The 26763-nt window shown below is 41.3% G+C and overlaps 3 protein-coding genes across 4 annotated transcripts; 2 read left to right on the forward strand and 1 right to left on the reverse strand.

The window, feature by feature from the left end:
• The first annotated feature begins 121 nt into the window (after positions 1–121).
• Positions 122–21873, forward strand: Myo31df (Myosin 31DF). The gene is made up of 6 exons (XM_064061269.1): positions 122–210; positions 8500–8606; positions 13854–14891; positions 14947–15380; positions 19860–21046; positions 21240–21873. Exons 1-6 carry the CDS (start codon positions 122–124, stop codon positions 21436–21438), a joined length of 3054 nt encoding a protein of 1017 aa, XP_063917339.1. The 3' UTR covers positions 21439–21873.
• Positions 21874–22013: 140 nt separating this feature from the next.
• LOC135132555 (equilibrative nucleoside transporter 1-like) lies at positions 22014–23931 on the reverse strand. 2 transcript variants are annotated; one of them, XM_064060683.1, is made up of 7 exons: positions 23460–23931; positions 23161–23407; positions 23059–23109; positions 22581–23003; positions 22444–22529; positions 22197–22396; positions 22014–22149 (listed from the first exon to the last, which is right to left on the reverse strand). In XM_064060683.1, exons 1-7 carry the CDS (start codon positions 23619–23621, stop codon positions 22038–22040), a joined length of 1281 nt encoding a protein of 426 aa, XP_063916753.1. In that variant the 5' UTR covers positions 23622–23931; the 3' UTR covers positions 22014–22037. The 2 variants fall into 2 exon arrangements, with proteins under 2 accessions (XP_063916753.1, XP_063916752.1); XM_064060682.1 differs by having other exon boundaries at positions 22444–23003.
• Positions 23932–24712: 781 nt separating this feature from the next.
• On the forward strand, positions 24713–25597 carry LOC135131792 (equilibrative nucleoside transporter 3-like). Its single transcript, XM_064059642.1, has 5 exons — positions 24713–24865; positions 24912–25158; positions 25207–25257; positions 25309–25474; positions 25528–25597. The coding sequence occupies exons 1-5, from the start codon at positions 24713–24715 to the stop codon at positions 25595–25597; spliced, it is 687 nt and encodes a 228-aa protein (XP_063915712.1).
• The last annotated feature ends 1166 nt before the right edge of the window (positions 25598–26763 follow it).

Here is a 26763-nt window from a genome sequence, read left to right on the forward strand (position 1 = left end):
TCTCTACGTGTGGTGCATGAAATCGAGTGTGCCGTGAATCATCAGTCATAGAACCGGTGTCGAGAATGCGGTTCGTGTCTTCGTAAAAAGAAGAACATCGAAGAACGAAGACTGAAGAAAAATGGCAACACACAGAGAAGTGGGCGTCGGGGATTTCGTCCTTTTGGACAAGATCGACCTGGAAAATTTCATGAAAAATCTAGAGCTCAGGTGAGTCGATTTTTACCTGATCTAGCAACCGTTGACGGGGCGGGCCATCAGGAGTGACAGGTGACAGGTGCTTTTGTTTAACAACAAAGACGATAATTCGATTGGTTTTGCGGTTGGAGTTTGAATTTTTTCAAGTTTCATGCTGTAATTAGCCGATTTTCAGCCAATTATGCGGCTGCGTCCGCGTAACGAGTCATATTTTAAAAATACGCTTCCTCTTCCTTTTTTTCAAGAAGGAATTAAGTGACTTTCGTTTGTTTTATGTAATCGATGATTTTATATGGGTGATGAATTTATGGGGTCATAGGCGGCGGTGATTACTAATATGATCGACGCCTACTCGATTGTTAGAATAATTACTCACTAGGTACACCGGGCCGGTTTTCCTTTTTCGCTGGAAATTCGATCAAATAATCTATTCATAATGCCACATCGACGATCAATCAGCGATAAGCGGCTTATGTTATCTCTTATCGGTGAAATTAAGTCATCGACTAAATAAATAGTGAAAATACCCCTAACGGTACGCCCATGTCTGGAACACATGTGCCGCCTCCATCCATGTGTGAATGCCTTTACGACATTCCATAAATATATACAACCTGTCAGCACAGTTTTAGGAAAAAGAAACCAAACGCAGAATTTAGCAGTTTATTCTTTTAAAACGCAATCATCGTGTATCAGCATCCGAACACAAGTGTATTCCTCTCCCTCCCGTCACCGCGTCGGTGTTGCTCGGACAGTCTCGACCGTTGGCGACCCGCCGACTCCGGCTGCCGAGCTCGCCCGACGGAAAATGCTGACACGGCCTTTCCTGACATGGAGAGTGTCCTCACTCGACGGATATGGGCACCTCAGTTCAGGTCCTCGGACTGAAACTCATACAAACAGGCTTTAGACTTTGATCGTCACTTCTCCTACATTAAAGATATAAATCAGAAAGCAAGCTGCCTGTCTGCCGTGGACGGTAACTGGAAGAAAACAGGGTAAATTTGGCCAAACTTACATAATGCAAGAATACAATACAAAACAAATGAGGGCGAATATTAAATGTAACGCATAGAAGGAAGCTTAATTTTTAAATGAACATAATACTTAATAATAACGCAAAACAAAACTAAAACTACACCTTGTGTGATCGTCACCCAGCTCTGCCACCCACCAGACTATCAAACACAGAAACCTCTGGTCAAGCCTGAATCAGCGAGCATCAACAATCCACAAGCCGGCCAAATGCGAGTAGCGCCAATCACCATGGACTACTCCCGATTTGAACCGTACTACCTTACCCATACACGACCCATGGCCTCATATTGTCGATGCCGGCCGCTCCATGGTACTGCAACTTGGACCTGGTTGCTCCCGGTATGTCTGCGACTTCATACCGATCATTTCCGAGAACTTTGGTAACTCGGAATGGGCCACGCCACTTGGGCAGTAACTTTCGGCTAGTTCCGGTTGCAGGGCCGCTGGTTAGACGGATCAGCACCAGGTCTCCTTCCTGATATGGTTGACCAGCAGTTCGAACACGGTCGAAACGAGACTTTTGAGCAGCTTGGTCCTTGATTGTACGCGCAGTTATTTGGTTTCGAATGTCAGTGACGTCGACGATGGCGGGTTCTTCTGGCTGTAACAATCTCTGTGAAACAACTCTAAAACCCATAAGAGCCTCACTGGGACAAACTCCAATTGCTCGATTTAACGTTCCGTTAAGGCCTAATTGAAGATTAGAAATATTCTTATCCCAACGGTCGTCGTAGGAATCGGCGCCCATTGTTGCCAGGGAATTAAGAATAGTACGATTATACCTCTCTACCTGCCCGTTTCCCCTGGGCATGGCGACCGCGTTGAAGTGTAATTTTATTTTTAGTTCATTACACAAAGCCTGAAATGCGTCGCTGGTAAAGGCTTTGCCTCGATCACAAATTATTCTATGGGGTGCCCCGAAAAATTTAATCATATCTCGCAGTGATTTAATAACGAATTTAGTCTTTGTGCTTTTTACCGGGTAAAGAAGGACATATTTTGTGAATGCGTCGACGACGACCAATAATTGAGTATTTCCCGATTTGGTCTTAATGAATGGTCCCAAATGGTCGAGATGAATTGTGTGAAACGGTACTGGTACCTTTGGGATTGGATGGAGACTACCTTGTCGCTTCCCACCTGGGAGTTTAAAATATAGACAGTTCAGACAATTATTGATGTACTTATGGGTAAACCGACGCATTTTTTTGAACCAATATTTGTTTGATACTAGCTCTACGGTTTTGTCAAACCCAAAATGACCGGAATCGTCATGGGCCATCTGTAGGATTTGGAACCGCGCAGCTTTGGGAACTACCCACCGTAGGCCTCGTCCGGTACTTTTGTACACTTTTCCGCCTTTTAACGCGTAATTATTAAAGATATCAGTATTATTTTCGCGATCGCCCGTTTCTAAAATGTTCTTAATTTCGATGATCTCCCGATCCGACTGTTGAGCTGCTAACAGCCAGTCTTCCTCGCTGATGACGGTGATGTTTACATTACATTCGCAAGGTGGTAAGTTGCGACTGAGCGCATCTACGTGCTGCATACGACCATTGTTCCGGTGTTCGATATTAAACCGATATTCGTTAAGTTCTAAAACCCATCTACCGATACGGGCGTTAAGATCGCTCTTAACAAATGCGTTTTTAACCGCAGCGCAATCAGTAATGATGGTAAACGTCCTGCCCAGCAAATATTGCCGAAATCGTCGTACAGCCGCCACGATTGCAAGGGCCTCCAACTCAAACGAGTGGTACTTTTGTTCGTTAGGACTTGTGTGTTTGCTAAAATACGCTACCACTTTTTCAGCTTGCCCACTTGTCTGCGTCAGGATAGCAGCCACGCCCAACCTACTGGCGTCCGTATACAATTTAATATCCAAATTCGGATTAAATAAGGCAAGTACGGGTTCCGAAGTTAGACACTGTTTGAGGACCTCAAACGCGGTGGCTTGAGACTGGCCCCAACACCAAACAGTATTTTTATGCAGTAAGGAAGTCAAGGGTCTCGATTTCGCCGCATAGTCCACGATGAATTTTCTAAAATATCCGGTAAGTCCCAAATATTGCCGCACTTGATGGACATCGGTGGGCACAGGAAAATTCCGGACCGCCTCTATTTTACGCCGAGTCGGCCGAATTTCTGCCTCACTAATCTCGTAACCTAAATATTCAATACTTGTGAGCAGAAAAAAGCATTTTGACAGTTTTAAAGTTAACCCATTTTGTTTGAGAATCTCAAGTACCTCTTGTAAAATTGCCAACGATTCCTCAACAGAATGAGCTGGAATCAAGACATCGTCTAAATAACAAAGAACCTTAGTGAATCTTAGTTGACCTAATACAGTGTTTACCATCCGCATAAATACAGCTGGCGCATTGGTGAGACCAAAAGGGACGCGTAGAAATTCATAATGCCCGTCCTGGGTCACAAAGGCGGTCAAAGGGATGGATTCCGGGGCCATTGGTATTTGGTGGTATCCAGAAAATAAGTCAAGAGTTGTGAAATATTTAAACCCTGACAGACGTCTTAGTTGTTCCTCAATTAAGGGTAGAGGATACTTATCTTTAATAGTTACCTTATTAAGGGGACGATAGTCCACACATAGACGGAGTTCGCCAGACTTTTTCTTGACCAGTAGTACGCTACTTGCATAAGGTGAATGCGATTCCCGAATAACACCATTTTTAAGTAGATCACCAACTATATCGCGGATCTGTTCCCGTTCAAAATCGGAATAGTGACGCGGTCGTCGAGCGATTGGTTGGGAGCTCGTTAACTCAATGGTCATTTGCACCGTAGAAGTAATACCAATTTGCGACAAGTTTGCAGCAGTGCAAACAGAATATTGGTCTATTAGCGAAACCAACTTTGTGACAGCGTCACTGTCAGAAATACCTACATTCAACGCAGTTTCGCGAATCGCGTTAATATTGCAAGGTATATTTGTTTCCTGGGAAAAGATCAACGTGTTCCCTGTTTTAACGTATATAATATCGTACAAGTCGGTGAAATTCTGGCCAATCAGAATTTCAACGCCCATAACACACTTTTCGACGACATAAAATTGCAAATTTTTGTTGATGCCATCGATCGTTACATTTGCTGCTACACAGCCGCTTGGAGAAATTTTATGCCCGCCGAGAGTCATTAAAACCACGGCCGTGTCCAAAGGCAGCGCCGCCACTTTAAGCCTTTCAACCGCCTCCTGACTCATCAGCGAACACTCGCTTCCAAAATCGACAAAACATTTTATTTGGTGACCTTCGATCATGATAGTTTTGAAATATTTCTCGTTTGGATTGGTACCAACAAAATTCACGGACTTTTTTGCCTCGATGGCCAATAGTGGTGGCTGTCTGGACGCTTGTTGGTTTTTACCAGGGCAAAATCGACGGAAATGACCGGATTTTCCGCAGTTAAAACAAGTTGGGCCGAGGACCGGCTTATTAGCCGTATCATTGCGCGAAAGAGATGACGTTTGTTTTGGGTTTCTATAAATAGATGAAACTGGAGCTCGCGTCGCTGGAATGTGAGAAACGTGCCGGGTTGCGGTTTGCGTTGCAAGTACTCGATCATCGATGGTTTTTAAATGTCCTGCTAAAACAATTGGGTCCGTAATACCTGCAGCTTGGACCGAGAATTTAATTTGCTCGTCACAAATTCCACCCATTATTAGATTTACGCGATCAACGGGGTTAATATTTAATTTTAGCTTATTAATTAGCGCAAGTTTATTAAACGTATATTCGTAGAGCGTTTTACACTGCTCTGGTGTGTACGCCATCATCATTTGAATCGCCTTATGGAGATCGCGCTTTGGTGGAAAATTTCGTAACAGTATGTCATGCCATTCGGGCCACGTAAACACTCTACTAGGCAGTGTCCGATACCACGTTTGCGCTGGGCCTCTTAGTTTGCTCAACGCCAAATGACACGTTGTCCTATCGTCCCAATTATAAATTTGAGCGTACTCACCAATCGACTCTAACCATTCGTCAACATCGTTTTCTAAAGGATCGAATTCGGCAATAATGCTGCCGGCCGTAGAAAGGGGGATCCCACTTACCTGCTGGCGAGTCTCACGCACCTCCACCTGCTCTGCCAGCTTACCAAACCCAGCTGCTATAGCCTCACTGATTTGCGAAACAGAAGCAGGACCAGGACTGCTGCGACCAGGACTGTCGCCACTCCTCGTCCTCGAGTGAGCTCGCAAGCGGTGCCGTCTCGCAAGTTGTGGTTCTGGAGTCGGTTCCCGCAACTTCTTGTGCTTTTGCCGCCGCTCATGCCGTGAACGAGACCCACTTGCACCATCACTAGATTCACTCCGGCGCGAACGTCGCCGTTTGTCTTTTTTATGGCGTCGCTGCTCTTTCGGCATTGTCGTACAAGTGCACGCAAGGGTTTAAAGAATCCCACTTCTGATGTCAGCACAGTTTTAGGAAAAAGAAACCAAACGCAGAATTTAGCAGTTTATTCTTTTAAAACGCAATCATCGTGTATCAGCATCCGAACACAAGTGTATTCCTCTCCCTCCCGTCACCGCGTCGGTGTTGCTCGGACAGTCTCGACCGTTGGCGACCCGCCGACTCCGGCTGCCGAGCTCGCCCGACGGAAAATGCTGACAAACCATAACTTGTCTATTCTTTTTATTTTGATGAACACACGGATGACAGTTCATTAAAAACTGACTCATTTGCATCAAATTAGCTTTAATGAAGACAATAATCCAACTTTATTACGCCAATAACACTCTTGAGTGTTTTTTCGAACATTGAAGAAGTGTGACGTCCGAAACGTGTCGTGTGGCTTATGCTTTAGTCACGGCTGGCTAGATTTGTTTTCTGATTCATAATTTTCACGAATGATGTCATCACACTCATTAAGTGGATTGTTTTTCGTTTTTGCAAGAATTTTCTTGTGTGTGATAAGATTATAAAATAAGAAATGCATTAAATTAAAGAGCGATAAAAGTGACATCTTGATGTAGACGAGTTCGTGGGATTGATTGAGGGGGTGAGGGAAATCAGTGACAGGCTATAAAGAGCAGCAATAAAGCGAAAAAACTGTTGACATGGAAATAAACTTTAATGTAAATAAATAAATTATGGGAAGGAATAAGATGTCAATGGAGTTGTTATTGGTTTATGTGGTTATGTCAAAGTTATGAGGGTCGACTTTTTATAGTTTGAAGGTGTTTATGATGTTTGACATTTACGTTTAGGGGAATTTAGTTATGACAATAGTAGAAATTGTAATTCCCCGATAACAGTAATGAACACTCTTTGTGTTGTCGGATTAATAAGTCTTAGCTACAGAGTTGTTGCTTAAATATAATAAAATGAAATGCAACAAAAAATAACTTTACAGATGTTATCACATTTTTTGAACAGTGATACACACAAGATTGCTATTGTTATAAATAAACAAAGCTTAAAAACATGCAGCGATAAATTTTGAAATGAAAGATTGATCTTATCAAACTGTGTGTTTGACGTTTTATTCATATGTTTCCTTGTAGGTTTCACTTTAAATTATTTCCTATTGTTCACATAATAAGTATACTTTTACCTCGTAATAATACTTCATAAGTATGCCGAAAAATTAAACGCATAATTGTACGGTTCGAAAAATTACGTGCTTGCAGTTGGCTACGTAATTTTACAAATACATGCATCCATAATCTGCGATTTTTCTGAAATTGCGACAACACAGTAACGTTATCATTAGTGTCACGGTGTCAATCAAGTTAAGTTTGTAATCATCTGCAAAAAACTGATGCCGTCATCTAAAAAAATTTCATAGCTCACTTTCGTAAGTATGCTAAGTACAACAATAAAATCTTCGTGATATAAAATTATATCTACTTTAAAAAAATTCTTATCGACGAATATTTGTGTCTCAAGTTACTTCGTGTTTTTATCTTCGATTATATAAAACGGAATTTATATATCTACACATTTTTGTGGGGATTAAAACACATTTTAGGTCTCAAGATAACTTATAAACTTGTAATTTTAAGATTGATGTCAATAAGTTAGATACAGTTTAATGCATTTATCAATATTGTTTAAACAAAACCCAATTTTTTTAATTTTCTGTCTTAATAAAGCCCGTTATTGGTTATTTTCGTGTTATCGTGAGGTTATTGCTGTTGTTAAAACCACGATAAATAAACACAAATTTTGAAATAGCCCGGCGCTCCTTAAAACCGCCATAAAGAGCTTCCACTGCTTTATTAAGCCATAAATATTAAACGAAAATTGAGGTTACGATTTAAATTTAAAATTGAAATTAAAGCTACGAATGTATTTTTCAACAATTGCCAATGTTCAGGTCGAAACACACGAACCTAACTCTAGATAGCTTGAAGCATAAAATTAAAAATCGCTAACAGTAAACTATAAATACGTGTCTTATTTTATCGAAGACACCAACACAAAAAGAAACTCCGCCCATATCGATTCAACTAGAAAAGAAAGCGCTTTGATTGGGCGTTAATTCACTAAATTCCTTTTACATTGTTTTTATGATCCTTTTATGGCAGCCCAATTAAAAAAACTAGCGGAAACACTAAACTTGTATCTGGTTTTTGTGCGAGCAGATGACGTGTTGTCGTTGCTTTTTTGGCGTGGAAAACACTTTCAGAAATAAACAGTGACCCAAGTAATTTCAATCAGGTTTTATCATGCACGAAAAAAGAATGGCACAGGTGTACGGGTTTTAATTTGCTTCTATTTGAGTTGCAATTAACATACCTTGATTGGATACATTGTTGGATTTTTCATGGCATTGCGACCAGGTGCCTGCATTAAATAATAAGTACAATTAGGCTAAGTGAAAGCTGGATTTGCGTAATGTTCGTTATTACATGCCTTACTGTGCTTTGTTTTCGCAGAGGAAATGGTTGAGTATTGACTCAGCGATAAGAGTGTTTAAACTAGTAAGATTTTCGAAAACCCATTACCTACTAGGAAGGAAATGAGGAAATTTAGATCGCCAAGACAATACAAGTTTCCATTAGTACAATCAGCATAATGACCTGGAAGTGTTTTTTCCGCGAGAAAATACTTCCTGCGACCGTTTAAATCAATTACACGTTAATTAGCGACGCGTTCTCACACCTTGAAACTAAAAATACGGTGCATCGGACGCCATAAATCTATAAATACGAGTTTTTCCAATGCAATTGAGTGAACAACGAAACTCAACAACCTCATAACTCCTAAATTTAAACAATTTATTGGGTTGTTCCAGGTTTAAAAATGGGAAGATCTACACGTACATCGGAGAAGTCTGCGTCTCCGTCAACCCTTACAAGACCATGAACATCTACGACCAAAAGCACGTGGATCAATATAAAGGTAATCAATTTGGTCGCATTGTTGCAACCTTGAGTCCTGATTATCGCTAACTACTCAACATTATCAACCAACGCAAAACCGACAGTGATAAAGGTGCAGAGCGTCACACTTTCCAGTTCGATTCGAAGGAAGAGCGAAAGGTTGCGATTTTTTGGTTGGATGGTTGTGACCTTTTGCAGCGTTATCGAGGGTGAAGCGGATGTATTGACATTCAGGTTCCCACAGTTTTAATTAGCGGATTAATTGTTGGCGGGAAGCGTAGTCCGAGGATGCAGTCGCGGGCTTTGTTTCTGGAGTTGGGTGATCTTCTCAAAGGGTCAACGGCTGGTTCTTCATTAATTCGAGTGTTGTTTATTCAACAAGCGTTTTTCTATACCTATTTTTTGGAGTAGGCGGTTCGACACCTACACTGAATTCCTTCTGACCAATTCGGTCTTATCAGTGCGTAACTATTATACCATTAATATTTAATGGGGAATAAAATAAATTGTAAATTGGTACGGTTCTTATTGACCGGGACGGAGATTTGCAGCGGTGACGACTGGGTGCATGTGTGTGGTTTTTATGGTTGGCGTACCGTTCGTTTGGTCGGTTTTTATTGGTATTTCCGTTGTTTCCATATTCCTGGTTTTATTTGTTGGTAATGTACCAGTAGGTCATGAGAGCGCTTCAAATCATTCATGTCAGGTCAGTTTAAGTCAGAACTATTGTCTACGGATGTTTATTTTCCGACGAAGATAAGTTAACTATTGGAATGTGAAAAAATAGATCTCCTGTTTTCGTCTGTCTGTTGGCGATTCTACTACACAAATAAACCTTGGAACTACCGGACTGCTTGTGAAATTTTCAAACTAATTTAAGCATACTGCGTATGGTGAAACGCTGTCCAACATGTGTCTGATCATCCCCATCAAACATTTTATGACGTCATCTCAAAATTTTGTCAAGTAAATCGTATTTAAAAATCGCCCAATTTTAATTTTGGAAAGAAAAGAAGAAATAAAGTTGTACAATAAATATATATCATAGACGTAGTAAATTTCTCGCTTCCAACAAATTAATGACGTAATCTCAAAGTTTGGTCGTCAGTTTCATTTGAAATGTTCAGATTTACAAACTTATGTAGGTGCATATTGGGTGTTCTAATGAAAAAGTCATCAAGTTCGCCTTCATTTTTTGTAAACATTGAGAAGTATGTTTACAATTAATCCAAAATTTGGTCGATGACAGCTGACAACGCGGAAATTCACAACAGTATGGATTAATTAAACGCATGTATTTTTCGCTACCTTTTCTTCCATCAAAAAAGTAACGCCAACTTGATTACTTCATCAATTGAGCACCCATTATTTATGTAGTTTGTTCATGCTTAGCATTAATGAATGATCAATTTATTCGAATATATTTTAACAAAAATTTGGGAACTCATAAAATCGAATCTTATAGTTTATCTAAGAAATTGGATTTCTCGCTAAGGGGCGAGGGAATTCTGTCTAAACTACTTTTGCCCATTTTTTGTAATACAAAATTCTTGCCAAAGGAGGCTGAGAAAAAAACCATGATCTAACTTAAATTTTTGACTTGACTTGATTCCTGACCTGATCCGACCTGATGTAATTCCTGACATGACTCCTGTCATTTTATGATTTAAATCTTGAACTGACTTGATTTCAAGGGTGACTTGACCTGACCTATCTATTGATCCGATCTGTCTACTGACTTCATTTGTATCTTGATTTCACCTGTCTCCTGACCTGATCTGATCTGATTGCTGATCTAACTTGTGGTCAGATCAGACGTGAACCGACTTCTCACTCCTAACTTTTGGCCCATTTATTCAAAATATAAAATTCTTGCTAAAGAAGTCTTTAAGAAAAATTGCCTAATCCGACCTGACTCCTGACCTCACCAGAATCCTTGACCTGACCTGAATCCTGATCTGACTTAATTTCCAACCTAACCTAAATCTTGACCTGGCCTGATTTGATCTTTGACTACTGACCTGACTTGTTTTGATCCCTGACGTTATTTAATTTGACTCCTGGGGTGGGATTTTGTTTCTAGCGATACTATACGAAGTGATAACGAAGCGATAAATGACAAGGATGAAAATATAAATTTCAGATGCGAAAGAAAAAGATGACCACATTTTATCGGTACCGATATTTTATCGTTGTAGAAACAAAATCCCACCCCTGACGCCACTTAATTTGACTCCTGACTGACCTGACTTGATTTAACTCCTGATTTACTTGTCTTGATTTGACTCCTGACTAGCGTGAATTGATTTGATTGTTAACTGACCTGACTTGATTCGACTCCTGATTGACCTGACTTCATTTGACTCCTGAGTGATCTTAGTTGATTTGACTCCTGACTGACCTGGCTTGAATTGACTACTGACTTATTGATTGATATTTGATAATTGACCTGACTTGGTTTGACTCCTGACTGACCTGAGTTGAATTGACTACTGACTTACTTGTCTTGATTTGATTTCTAATTGACCTGACTTGATCTGATCTAATCTGACCTGACCCGATTCCTGGTATGACCGATTTAAATCTTGACCTGACCTGATCTCAAGACTGATTTGCCTAATCTATCTCCTGACTTGACCTATTTCCTGACCTGACCTGACCTGCCTCTTGACCTAACCTAAAACCTGACCTAACCCCACTACTGAGTCCTGACTTTTGGCCCATTTATCTAAAATAAAAATATTTGTCAAAGCAGTTTTTGAGAAAAATGGCCTGATCTAACCTGACTTGATTTCTGACCTGACCTAAATCTTGACCTGACCCATTCTAGCTCCTGACCTGACATGTCTTGATTTGATTCCTAACTGACATGACTTGATTTGACTTCTAACTGACCTGACTTGATTTGACCCCTGATGCGACTTAATTTGACTCCTGATAGACCTGACTTGATTTGACTCATGACTGACCTGACTTGATTTAACTCCTGATTTACTTGACTTGACTTGTTTTGACTCCAGACTAACCTGAGTTGATTTGATTCCTAACTGACCTGACTTGATTTGACTCGTAATTGACCTGACATTTGACCTCTATTAGGACCCCCATCAGTTTTTGTTGACCAATTTGACATGTCTTAGGACCTCCATCATTTTTGTCGACTATTTGACCTGTCTTAGGACCCCCATCATTTTCTGTCGACCAATTTGACTTGCCAAAGAAGTCTTTAAGCAAAATATCTTGTTCTGACCTGACTCCTGACCTCACCTGAATCCTTACTTGACCTGACCTGAATCCTGACTTGACCTAATTTCTGACCTGACTTAAATCCTGACGTGATCTAAATCTTGACCTGACTTGATCTGACTTTTCTTGACTCCTGACCTGACTTGACTTGACTCGTTTACTGACCTGACTTGATTTGACTCTTGATTTACTTGATTTGATTTGACTTCTGACTAGTTTGACTTGATTTAACTCCTGACTGACTTAACTTGATTGGACTCCTCACTGACCTAACTTGATTTGACTCCTGACTGGCCTGGCTTGATTTGACTCCTGAGTGACCTGACTTGATTTGGGTCCTGACTGACCTGATTTGATTTGACTCCTGAATGGTCTGACTTTTGACCTGGCTGGATCTGATCTGATTTAACTCGATTCCTGGTATGACCTGATTTAAATTTTGACCTGACCTGATCTCAACACTGATTCGCCTAACCTATCTCGTGACTTGACCTATCTAACTTCTGACTTGACCTACCTAACTTCTGACTTGACCTACCTAACTTCTGACTTGACCTACCTAACTTCTGACTTGACCTACCTAACTTCTGACTTGACCTATTTATCTTCTGCCTTGACCTATCTATCTTCTGACTTGACCTATCTACTTTCTGACTTGCTCTATTTCCTGACCTGATCTGACTCCTGACCTAATCTGAGACCTGACCAAACCCCACTTCTGACCCCTAACTTTTGGCCCATTTATTTTAAATAAAAAATATTTGCCAAAGCGGTTTTTGAGAAAAATGGCCTGATCTAACCTGATTTGAATCCCGACTTGACCTTAACTGAATCCTGATCTGACCTAATTTCTGACCTGATCAAAATCTTTTCCTGACTTGATCTAACTCCTGACTGATGTGTCTTCATTTGATTCTTAATTGACCTGACTTGATTTGACTCCTGCCGTGACTTGATTGGACTCCTCACTGACCTAACTTGAGTTGACTCCTGACTAATCTGACTTGATTTGACTCCTGACTGGTCTAACTTTTGACCTAGCCTGATCTGATCTGATCTGACCTGGCCTCATCTGACCTAACCCAATTCCTGACCTGATTTAAATTCTGACCTTACCTGATCTCAAGTCTGACTTGCCTAACCTACCTCCTCACTTGACCTATCTATCTTCTAATTTGACGTATCTGCTGACTTCACTTATCTCCTGACTTGACCTATCTCCTGACCTTACTTGAGTCCTGACCTAACGCAAATCTGATCTAACCCCACGTCTGACTCTTGACTTTTCCCATTTATTTTAAATAAAAAATACTTGCCAAAGCAGTTTTTGAGAAAAATGGCCTTAATTTGACCTGACCTGAATCCGAAACTGATTTGACTCCTGCCAACCTAACTCCTGACCGGCCTGACACCTACTAAGCTCCCGGTCTGATTGACTTGATTCTTGACGTGATCGGAATCCTGACCTCGCCTGAATCTAGACCTGACCGGAATCCTGACCTGATCTGAATCCTGACTTCACCTGACCTGAATCCTGACCTGACCTGACCTGACCTGACCTGACCTGACCTGACCTGACCTGAATCTTGACCTGACCTGAATCCTGACTTGACCTGACCTGACCTGACGTGACTGCTGACCCGACATACCTTTTGACATGATTCTGACATGGCGCCTGACGCACCTGATCTGACCTAGTGCCTGACTTGATCTGACTTGATTAATTGGATGTGTTTGAGTACTGTCTGAACTTCACAATCAAAATTTGTAGATTTCATTCCTTGGATGTTAGCGCAAAGACAACAGTTCAGTGTCTAATTTCATGTTTTTCCCCGTTTTCCTTCATGTTCTCTAAAAATTGATGACGTCATCTCAAAATTTTATTCAATAAAATACTCATAATTAGTTTACTTAATTTTTGTCGTCTCAATGTTATTACGATTTATACTGATTCAAATAATATCGATACAAAATGTCCACCTTCATGATTACAAAAGTGCCTTTTTTTTTCAATCACCAGGTCGCGAGCTCTTCGAGAACCCCCCGCACATCTTCGCCATCGCCGACGCCTCGCACAAAGTCATGCAGCAGCAAGGCAAGGACACTTGCATCGTAATCAGCGGCGAGTCCGGCGCCGGAAAGACCGAGGCCTCCAAAATAATCATGAAATACATCGCCGCCGTGACCAACAAGGACGGCCAAAAAGAAATCGAGCGCGTGAAGAACGTCCTCCTGCAGTCCAACTCCATCCTCGAGGCCTTCGGCAACGCCAAGACCAACCGCAACGACAACTCCTCCCGCTTCGGCAAGTACATGGACATCCACTTCGACTTCAAGGGCGACCCCATCGGCGGCCACATCAACAAGTACCTGCTCGAAAAGAGCAGAGTGATCTACCAGCAGGCCGGCGAGCGCAACTTCCACAGCTTCTACCAACTCCTGACGGCCGCGAGCGACGAGCACCTGCGCAAACTGCACCTGAGTCGCAACCCGGACGACTACTTCTTCGTGAAGCAGGGCAAGGCGGCGCGGGTGGACACCATCAACGACAAGAACGACTTCCGGGAGGTGAACTCGTCGCTGAACACGCTGCAGTTCTCCAAGGACGCGCAGGATACCTTGTGGAGGGTGGTGGCGGCGATTCTGCATCTGGGGAACGTGGAGTTCGTGAACGACGGGGAGAAGCTGCAGATTAAGAATAAGAAGAGCATCGATGTGATTGCGGAGTTGCTCCAGGTGAAGAAGGAGGAGCTGTCGTCGGCGCTGTGTGAACGGGTGATCGCGGCGAGAGGCGACATCATGAGGAAGGAGCACACGGAGGCGGAGGCTTGCTATGGAAGGGACGCTTTGGCGAAGGCCGTATACGAGCGGCTTTTCGGTTGGTTGGTGGATAAAATCAACGCCGCCATCGCCGTCGACGAGAAGAACTACAGCAAGAACTACAAGAGTTCGCTGATCGGGGTTCTGGACATCTACGGGTTCGAGATCTTCGATAATAACAGCTTCGAGCAGTTCTGCATCAACTACTGTAACGAGAAGCTTCAGCAGTTGTTTATCGGTGCGTTAAATCGACACGTACTGTGGCTTACTTACTAGATATTTTTTTGCTGCAGAGTTGGTACTGAAGCAGGAACAGGAAGAGTACAACCGGGAGGGAATCGAGTGGCAGAATATCGATTTTTTCAATAATCAGATTATTTGTGACTTGGTGGAGGCCCCGCACAAGGGGATTTTGTCGATTATGGATGACGCGTCGAAGATGACTGCGGAGAAGGTGACCGATGAGTTGCTTCTGGAGACGATGGACAAACAGCTGAAGACTCATCATCATTATACGTCGAGACAGTTGAAGCCCGCTGATAAGAATATGAAGCACAAGGTCGATTTTCGGATTACGCATTATGCGGGGGATGTTACTTATTGCGTTGTTGGTTTTCTGGATAAGAATAAAGATACTCTTTTCCAAGACTTTAAAAGACTTATGTATAACTCGAGGGATGAGAATTTGAAGGAGATGTTCCCGGAAGGGTCGCAACATATTTCAGAGGTATGCTGATTTTTGTATTTTAATGACTTTAGTAAAGGAGATTTACTACGAAGGCTTTAAATGGTTACATTTTAACTCAGGTCAGGTCAGATCATCTTTTCGTCCCGAAAAAAAATCATGTTTTGAATTTTTCACATTATTTAATTTTTGGCGGGATCTTCCAATTTATGGCGCAAAAAGTTAAAAAAAAGTTCTGACTTTTAATCATTAAAAAACTTATATTTGTTAAACAATTACATTTATCAATGGATTGAAATGTGACCTGTCTTAGAATCCCTATCATTTGACCTCTTTTAGGACCTTCATCATTTTTTGTCCACCATTTGACCAGTCTTAGGACCTCCATCATTTGACCTGTTCTAGGACCCCCATCATTTGACCTGTTTTAGGACCCCCATCATTTTTGTCCACCATTTGACCTGCCTTAGGACCCCATCATTTGACCTATTTTAGGACACTCATCATTTTTGTCCCCTTTTAACCTGTCTTAGAACTCCCATCATTTGACCTGTTTTAGGACCTTCATCATTTTTTGTCCACCATTTGACCTGTCTTAGGACCCCCATTATTTGACCTGTTCTAGGACCTCCATCGTTTGACCTGTTTTAGGACCCCCATCATTTTTGTCCACCATTTGATCTGCCTTAGGACCCCGTCATTTTCTGTCGACCAATTTGACATTTCTTAGAACTCCCATCATTTGACTTGTTTTAGAACCCCTATCATTTTTTGTCCACCATTTGACCTGTCTTTGGATCCCCGTCATTTTCTGTCGACCAATTTGATATGTCTTTGGATCCCCATTATTTGTCCTGTTTTAGGACCCCCCTCATTGTTTATTGATCAATTTGACATGTCTTAGGACCCCCATCAGTTGACCTGTCTTAGGACCGCATCATTTTCTGTCGACCAATTTGACATGTCTTAGGATCCCCATTATTTGTCCTGTTTTAGGACCTCCATGATTTTTGTCCACCATTTGACCTGCCTTAGGACCCCGTCATTTTCTGTCGACCCATTTGACATTTCTTAGAACTCCTATCATTTGACCTGTTTTAGGACATCCATAATTTTTTGTCCACCCTTTGACCTGTCTGAGGACCCCCATCAGTTGACCTGTCTTAGGACCGCATCATTTTTTGTCGACCAATTTGACATGTCTTAGGGTCCCCATTATTTATCCTGTTTTAGGACCCCCATCATTTGATCTGTTTTAGGAGCTCCATCATTTTTTTTTACCAATTTGACATTTGGGGCCTTAGGACCCCATCATTTTCTGTCAACCAATTTGACATGTCTTAGGACCCCATTATTTGCCCTGTTTTAAGGCCCCCATCATTTTCTGTCGACCAATTTGACATGTCCCATCATTTGACATGTTTTAGGGGCCCCATTTGACCTATTTTAGGACCCGTACTATTTTTTGTCTGATCTGTCTTAGAACCTGCATCATTTTCTATCGACCAATTTGACATATTCTAGGACTCCCATAATTTTTTAATGACCAATTTGACATGTCTTTGCACACCCATTAGTTGACCTGTTTTAGGGTCCCTGTAATTTGTCATGTTTTAGAGCCCCCATCGTTTTTATCGACTAATTTGTCCTGTCGAAGGACCCCCATCATTTGACCTGTTTTAGGACCCCAACCATTTTTTGTCCAACATTTGAACTGTCTTAGGACCCCCATCATTTTCTGTCGACCAATTTGACATGTATTAGGACCCCCATCATTTTTTATCGACTAATTTGACCTGTCAAAGGACACCCAGTATTTGACTAATTTTAGGACCCCCATCATTTTCTGTCGACCAATTTGATATGTATTAGGACCCCCATCATTTTTCATCGACTAATTTGACCTGTCAAAGGACACCCATTATTTAACATGTTTTAGGACCCCTATCATTTTTTGTGCAACACTTGACCTGTTTTAGGACTCCCATCATTTTCTGTCGATCAATTTGACATGTTTTAGGATCCCTGTAATTTGTCATGTTTTAGGGCCGCATCATTTTTATCGACTAATTTGTCCTGTCAAAGGACCCCTATCATTTGACCTGTTTTAGGACTCCCATCATTTTCTATCGACCAGTTTGACCTGTTTTAAGACCCCCGTCATTTTTTATTGACCAATTTGACATGTCTTAGAACCCCTATCAATTGACCTGTTTTAGGACCCCTCCATCATTTTCTGTCGACCAATTTGACATGTATTAGGACCCCCATCATTTGACCTGTCTTAGGACCCTCGTCATTTGACATGTTTTAAGACCCCCATCATTTTTTATTGACCAATTTGACATGTCTTAGAACCCCCATCGATTGACCTGTTTTAGGATCGCCATCCTTTTCTGTAGACCAATTTGATATGTCTTAGGATCCCCATTATTCGTCCTGTTTTAGGACCCCCACCATTTTTTATTGATCAGTTTGACATGTCTTAGGACCCCCATCAGTTGACCTGTGTTAGGATCGCATCATTTTCTGTCCAATAATTTGACATGTCTTAGGATTCCCATTATTTGTCCTGTTTTAGGACCCCCATCATTTTTGTCCACTATTTGACCTGCCTTAGGACCCCGTCATTTTCTGTCGATCAATTTGACATTTCTTAGAACTCCCACCATTTGACCTGTTTTAGGACCCCCATCATTTTTTGTCAGCGATTTGACTTATATTAGGACCTCATCATTTTCTGTCGACTAATTTGCCCTATTTTGGGACCCACACCATTTGACCTGTCTTAGGACCCCCATCCTTTTCTGTAGACTAATTTGAATGTCTTAGGACCCTCATCATTTTTTATTGACCAATTTGACATGTCTTAGGACCCCTATCAGTCTACCTGTTTTAGGGCCTCTCTCATTTTTTGTCCACCATTTGACCTGTCTTAAGATCCCAATCATTTTCTGTCGACCAATTTGACATGTTTTAGGACCCCCCATAATTTTTTATTGACCAATTTGACAAGTCTTAGGACCCTTATCAGTTGACCTGTTTTAGGACCCCATCATTTGACCTGTTTTAAGACCGCCATCATTTTTGTCCACCATTTAACCTGCCCCGTCATTTTCTGTTGACCAATTTGACATTTCTTAGAACTCCCATCATTTGACCTGTTTTAGGATCCCCATCATTTTTTTTTAACCATTTGACTTGTTTTAGGACCTCATCATTTTCTGTCGACCAATTTGTCCTATTTTAGGACCCCCATCATTTTTTGTCGACCATTTGACCTGTCTTAGGACCCCCATCCTTTTCTGTAGACCAATTTGAATGTCTTAGGACCCTAATTATTTTTTATTGACCAATTTGACATGTCTTAGGACCTCCATCATTTGACCTGTTTTAGGACCCCTATCATTTTTTGTCCACCATTTGACCTGTCTTAGGACCCCATCATTTTATGTCGACCAATTTGAATACCTCAGGACCCCCATCATTTTTTATCGACTAATTTGACCTATCAAAGGACCCCCAACATTTGACCTGTCAAAGGACCCCCATCATTTTCTGTCGACCGATTTGACATGTCTTAGGACCCCATTATTTGACCTGTCTTGGGACCCCCACTTTTTTTTAACGACCAGTTTGACCTGTCTAAGAACCTCAATGATTTTTGGTCGACTAATTTGACCTGAATTAGGATCCCCATCATTTTCTGTCGCCCAATTTGACCTGTCTTAGGACCCCTATCATTTTTTTCGACTATTTGACCTGCCTGTCCTAGGACCCCTATCATTTTTTGTCAATCATTTGATCTGTCTTAGACCTCTATCATTTTTTGTTAACGATATGACCTGGTTTATGACCGCGATCATTTTTTGTCGACCAATTTGACCTGTCTTAGAACCAGTAACATCGCCTCGATTCGGCCAAAATTGCGTCGAGGCGGTCCTAAAAGCGCCATCATTTTCTGTAGATCCCGTCATCAAACCAATTTCAAAAAATCAAGGCGGATCCATATACCACAAGTACAGGAGTATGTTATTTTATCAAGTTTAAATAGCATTTACTACTCAAAATTTCAAGGTGACGTCATCAAATTGTTGATGGGGAAAATAAATTTTGTTTAATCTAGTTACTGTTTTCCCATTTACACGATAGTCCTGACATGCACTCAAAATTTGACAACAATCGGTCCGGTAGTTTCGAATGTAGTGTATAATAAAAATTGATCATATGATCTAACATGACATTGTCTAATCTAATCTGACACGACTGGGTTTAACCTAAATTGCCTTGACCTGACTTAATCTCTGGCTTGACTTAACCTCGTTTGATTTCACCTAGCCTGGTTTAACTTGACCTAACCTAAGCTATGACTTGACTTGGGTGACCCACGAGCCGCTCTGAAGGTCTGACCTGACCTGACCTGACTTATTCATCAATGACAATAATATGCATGTTCACCATTTTAAAACCCATCGTCAATGGTCTTAACCCATACTCAAACCATCACTCTCTCCCTTCCAGATAACGAAGCGCCCCCCCACCGCCGGCACCCTCTTCAAGAACTCCATGCAAGCTCTAGTCCAGAACCTCTACAGTAAAGAACCCCACTACGTACGCTGCATCAAACCCAACGAGCTAAAATCCCCCTCCGCCTTCGACGAAGAGCGCGTCAAGCACCAAGTCAGCTACCTCGGCCTCGTCGAGAACGTGCGCGTGCGCCGCGCCGGTTTCGCCTACCGCCAACGCTACGACCGCTTCCTCAAACGCTACAAGATGATCTCCCAATTCACCTGGCCCAACTTCCGCTCCGGCTCCGACAAAGACGGCGTCAAAGTCATCATGGACGAGCGCAAGTTCGCCGACGACGTCAAATACGGCAAGACCAAAATCTTCATCCGGTCGCCGCGAACCCTCTTCGCCCTGGAAGCCGCCCGCAACGAGCTCATCCCCGGCATCGTCACCCTGATCCAGAAGACCTGGCGCGGCTACGTGGCCAGACAACAGTACAAGCGCATGCGTGCCCTCATGACCATGATCCAGGCCTACCGCCTGAAGAAAATGCGCACGTACATCAACGCGCTCCAGGGCAAGTTCGTGCACGCGCGCAAAGCCAAGGACTTCGGCAAGGGCATCATCTGGCCGGCGCCGCCGGTGTCGCTGCAGAAGACCACGAGAGTGCTGAAGCAGTTCTACAACAGATGGCGCGCGTTTATGATTTTGAGCAGGATCCCGAGGGCGGAGTGGCCGGAGATGAAGCTGAAGGTGGTGGCGGCGAGCGCGTTGTTGAATAAGAGGCCGAGGTACGGGTTGAGTAGGAGGTGGGAAGGGAATTATTTGGCGACTCACGGGGAGAATAACAACTACACGACGTTCAACGATGCGGTTAATAATTTGAAGAATAGCCAGCATTTTGGGAAGGTCCTGTTTTCGGCGTTCGTCACCAAGTTCAACAAGTTTAATAAGTGTGCGGAGAGGGTGGTTTTGGTGACTGACCAAGCCGTCTACAAGCTGGACAGTTTGAAGTTCAGGAACATGAAGGAGGGGACCGGGATTAAGGATTTGACAGGGATCAGCGTGAGTCCGGGGCAGGATCAGTTGATCGTGTTCCATTGTCTAGGGGGCAACGATTTAGTCGTGTCTCTGCATTCTGTGAGGCAGGAAGATAGAATTGGGGAGATCGTGGGGGTCCTCTGCAACGCCTACTTCCAGTAAGTTTAATTGACAGCCCTGTCACTTTTAATATGTCAAAAAAGTTAGGTTATGACAACCCAAATTCTGAATTTTTAAGTTAAAGTGGGATTTATAAACTTGCTGTTGGCGTTAAAGTTACAACAGGAAATCAAATCCAATTGCAAGCAAATTCATTGATACCAACTGATAACATAACCTCACTTTTTCTAGGCTGAAGGGGACCGATCTTCCTGTGACCGTGAACAAGACCATTTCCTGTTCCCTGGGCGGTAAGAAGCGCCTTATCAACATCAACGTGACGTCAGAGGTGCAGAGCGCCACCTTCAAGAAGGACGGCGGTAACATCTCCTACTTGCTCCCGTCGAACTTCGCCGTGATAGAAAATGGCCGTGACTATATCAAGCAGTAACTGGTGCCTTTTGAGATGTGTATATTTTTTAGAAGATTTATTTTTTAACTATTTATATACAACGAAAAATTTTAGATTGTTGCTGAAACTGTTTGTTGTTTTAATAGCTTTTATGTTTTTGATCGTTCTTTGTACTTAATTGCGATCTCTAAGGTCTTGTTGTTTGTAATTGCTCGTTTCTAAAATGGGTTATTTTATACTGGATGGCGAATTTTATCGTGTGTCGTTTTAGCAGTTTTAGTGTTTATGGTTGTTGATCATTCCACGATGGCATTTTTTGTTACTGTACTAATGAGTATTCTAGGCTTTCTTATGGTATTATATTAAAAGTGATTGTATTTATTTGTATATATACGTGCCATTTTGTTTATATTTTTGTATCGATTTTGATACATAGTCAAGCTAATACGTGCCTTAATAAAGAAACGAAAGCAAGGGGGTAGTTTTATTAATTCCAAACTTAACTAAGACTCTGAGAAGCGACAGCGGCGTCTGATTCACGTGAAAACAGTAATGTTACATTTACATGAAGTTAAATTATGCCACACTGTCTCCAATACATTTATTATATTCTTAGTTACATATAAATTCGATAGAAACTATAACAGCTGCACAAAAAGCAGCCCAATGGGAGAGTACACCGACATTTGCAACCCAAGGAAGAGTGAGTACACCTGGTACGCTTTTTTGAGTTCTTCTTGCGTAACGAGACTAAAATTCGTCAGTTAGAAAAATATTGACACTTAAAACATAATTACTTTGCTATGTTGTAACTACAACGACTTAAGAGATAACCACCACTCACGCTGTACACCAGTATGATTACAATGTACTGGTAATCATGCGGTATTAGTACCGGTAAGTGGTTTCGAGGTTGAGCATTGCATAACATGAATACTGGAATAAAAATCAACATTCTTACCACTGATAATACGCTCCATACTACGTTTTTAACTTTCTACAAATCAGGTTAAAGAGCGTTGTTTTAGCTTGAGTGGTACTTACCGGTACGTACATCAATGCTATTCCTCTACCAATCAAAGAACAAGAAGAATTGACCAAGTACGTGATAGTCGGTATAAAATATAGATCTAGAAGGAGACGAAAGTTAGCAGTTTTGGCAAGTGTTGTGTTTTTGGTACCGTTCCAGGGGCCACTACCCTCGTACTCCGAAACCACAAGACCCGTTGGAGAAGAATCAGACGCAATGAGATAACAACCTGAAATAACTAGAGAAGACCATATTTTTTTAAGTATGTGGAGGACATCCTTCAGATTGATAATCCTGTCAGTACGATCGTGAATTCGGTTCATATGGTAGACGTAGAACTGGTTATTACCAGTTGCAAGTAGTGCCAAAAGTGTAACTATAATTACAAAAAGCCCTATCCCGAAGTACACTAAAGCACTATCCTGACTTGACAGACCAAACGCCAAAGAGATCAACTGTGCCATTGCTGTAAATATAGCTGCTAGACCTTCACCCATAATGTACGCCCCTATGTAACCATGAGGAAAAAAGGCACAAGTCGTGTACATAGTAACAGAGAAAATACCAGTCATTGCTAAAACAGAATACTCAAGTCTTCACAATCACCATATTGTGAGTTAAATAAACACCATTCAATCCACCTGTAATCATCATCGCCATAGCGAAAAATCCTCCCTGCCCTACGACAAAAAACACTAAAGTCGGTACTACCACCACGCAGTACTACATACACGAATCAGTATCAACTTTGACGAAAATCATGGTTAAGCAACACAGCAACATAGTAACAACCAAAATGAAAATCTTCCTTTGACGTACTTTAAAGTACCGTCCGTAGTACACAGTTAGCAACTGGAACGCCAGATTGGCAATCGGCTGTACCACCTTGACAGAAGCGCTAAATTCCGCCTGAAGATCCGTTCTGAACTCAGAGTCCGTCGTGTCTATAGTGGTGTTTCGGAATTTGTACATCCAGAACTAAAAAAAGTTCTGTCGTCTTGGAAAGGTAGTACGGGTGAAAGGTACTCACGTTCGTAGCAGTAGTGAAAAAAGTTCCAGGTAAAGAGTGAACCAGACCAATCAAGAAGAACAGAATGTAGTTGATGTAGAAATGATCTTCCGGAGGATCGTAGTCTGTTTTTTCGTTTTTTTCATTTTGTTCACACGTGTGGAGATCTTTTTGAGTGCTCATGTTGCGGCAAGTCAGATGTTTCTAGGTACTAATGTGTTGAGATAGCATTTCTGTTTTTATTGCATACTTTGCTCTGGAATTTGATATTCATTGTCTGATAATTAGGGACTCGACTGATAGTGTTAATGTCTTTGTATTGTGGAAAAAAACGTGCTTTGCATATCGTTTTCGATTGTTGATTTGTATGTGATTAGATTGTGGGTACAAGTTGTGACGCTTCTGTTTCTTCTAGATTTTGCTTACCTATTAACATAGCAGAGGTGGCAATGTAGTACCATCTAGTACTTTTAGAAGCTTTCATAACAATCCAGAAATGTTCTAACTTCTATAATAATCGGTACTTTCACTTACTTTAGGGATCTAATTGAGGTAATCTGAAAATACTTCAAGAGAAGTACTGAAAGAAAGTACCAACATCGTTTTTTTTAATGAAGCAGAAACGGCGGCATTTTGTTTTGTTTACATTATCTCAGTCAAAACACGATGAAATAAAATTCTGTTTCATGTAAAACACCATTTAATCATATCAGATACAACTGAAGTACCGTCACGTCTAAACAATAGCCAGGTTCTGGTTTTGATGCATCATTTAATGGGTGCTCTAAACCGTCTTCAAAATAATAATGAGCCATTTCAAAAACATGTAGTTGAAACTTCTCAAAAGATAAGTTTTGCATGATGTATTTTGTGTAGTACTTCTCTTGTATGGTTTATTATTGTTTATCATAGATGCTGTCCACCACAGCAACACCAAGTTAGAATATTATAGAAATTAGTTGAAAATTGTTTGTCTTGTCAACGGATTTCTTCTCGGTACTACGATGTGAATACGTGTATATATTTTCATGTACACGCAACATACATTATGAGATCAGCCCCATCTCTTTAATGAAATCGCACATCTGCACAAACAATCTGATCAATTATACAAAACAGTTTACAAACAATGACCAAAACAAGTACTTTTCCACTGATCACTATGAATCTTTAATTATCAGACAATTAATATCAGATTCCAAAGCTAAAGTATGCAGAACAATAAAACCTAAAAGTGCTATCTAGCATGACATTAGTACCTGGCAACACCTGCCATGAATACCCAAAAGGATCACCCCCAAATCGAAGAAAAGAGCGATGTAGACCCCGATCTCCCCAAAGATCGCTTCTACGTCAACTACATCCTCTTCTTCTTGATTGGTCTCGTACATTCTTTACCGGCGACTTTTTTCACTACTGCGACGAACGTGAGTACCGCTTCGGAGGTAGTACCTCCTTAAAACGATGTTTTAGTTCTGGATGTACAAGTTCCGAAACACAACTATAGACACGACGGACTCGGAATTTAGGACCGATCTTCAAGCACAATTCAGTTCGTCTCTAAAAGTCGTACAACCAATTTCTAGTTTGGCGTTCCAACTCTTGACGGTGTACTACGGACGGTACTTTAAAGTACGATCCAGGAAATTCTTCATTTTGATTGTTAACATGTTGCTGTGTATCTTGACCATGGCGTTCGTGAGGGTCGATACTGATTCATGTATGTACGTAGTACTAGTGTGGTACCAAGTTTAGTTTTTTGTCATAGGGCAAGAGGGTTTTTTCGCGATGGCGATGGCTATAACAGCAGGAATGAATGGTGTTTAGACCAAACTACTTAAATCTTCTAGAAATAATTTTGTTGTTTTAGCAATGACTGGTATTTTCTCTGTTACTATGTACACAGCTTGTGCCTTTTTTCCTCATAGTTACATAGGGGCGTACATCATCGGTGAAGGTCTAGCGTCTATATTTACAGCAGTGGCACAAATGATCTCTTTAGCGTTTGATCTGTCAAGTCAAGATAGCGCCTTAGTGTACTTCGGGATTGGACTTGGTGTAATTGTAGTCACAATTGTGGCACTAATAGCAACCAGAAGAAACAAATTCTATGTGTACCATATGAACAGAATCCAAGAACGTACCGACAGGATTATTAAGCCGTCGGACGTTTTTCATTTACTTAAAAAAATATGGTCATCTTTGGTGATCGTTGGTTGTTTTCTTATTGCACATGACGCATCACCAACTGCTTTGGTGGTTTCGGAAAACGAGGGTAGCGGACCTTGGAGCGGTAAGCAGTACTTTTGTCAAACTTGTCACTAGTTTTATTTTCTAGATTTATACTTTATCCCAACTATCACCTATCTGCTCAATTCTTCGTGCTCTTTAATTGGAAGAGGGGTGTCCTTTTTGGTCATTCCAGTAAGTTTCATCTGGGTACCACTTTCAACTACTATAAATGTGTTGTAGAAACTAAACGGTGTGGGATGGAGCGTTCTGTCGGTGATCAGGATGCTAGTTTTCGTTCCACTGTTCATGTTTTGTAACGCCCAGCCTCGGAAACACTTATCGGTACTGCTGCCACACGATTATCAGTATATTGTTACTATATTGGTGTTCAGTACCACTGGTGGTTACCTTTTGAGTCGCTGCAGTTACAACATTGCAAAGTAATTAAGTCATGGGTAGCTACGTTTTTCTAACTTGAGTTTTCAGTCTCGTTACACCAGAGGAACTTAAGAAGGCGTACCAAGTTTACTCATTGTTTCTGGGGTTGCAGACGTCGGTGTACTCTCCCATTGGGTTGCTTTTTGTGCAACTGTTGTAGTGTATCGAATTTATATGTACCATTTTTAAATTAATATAGAAGTACTTACTCCATACGGAAGGTACTAACTATACAATATAGATTGATTAAAAAAAAAGTGTCAACACGACCCAGCAAGATGTTTTGATTAAGTACGAAGAAAAAGACTCAAATCGATTAAAGGGTGGGCAAAGGTCGACGACTTGGACAGATTCGAATTTAATGACGCTTCTGATTGATTTTTGGGCGTAATGTTCGACGATGCGTTCGTTGGCTCTAGGTCGCGTGTAAAAAGTTGAATCAGCTGGGGAAATTCCAATTGTGTAATTCCAGAATTTATTAAAAATTTTGTAATTTGACATTGTTGGTTGCATAACCTACCCGAGTGGTTAATGTAATTTTTTTTAACCACTTGCATAATGTTGCGACTTAGAATAGATAAACTATCAAGGTCGACCATGATAAAGAGGAATTTTTACCATTGCAGTGTGGTTGTAGAGAAAATGCGACTAATTT

This window comes from Zophobas morio, unplaced genomic scaffold (genome assembly GCF_036711695.1).
Source record: "Zophobas morio isolate AGI-343-1 ecotype UQ-CSIRO unplaced genomic scaffold, CSIRO_AGI_Zmor_V1 ptg000021l, whole genome shotgun sequence".
NCBI lineage: Eukaryota > Metazoa > Arthropoda > Insecta > Coleoptera > Tenebrionidae > Zophobas > Zophobas morio.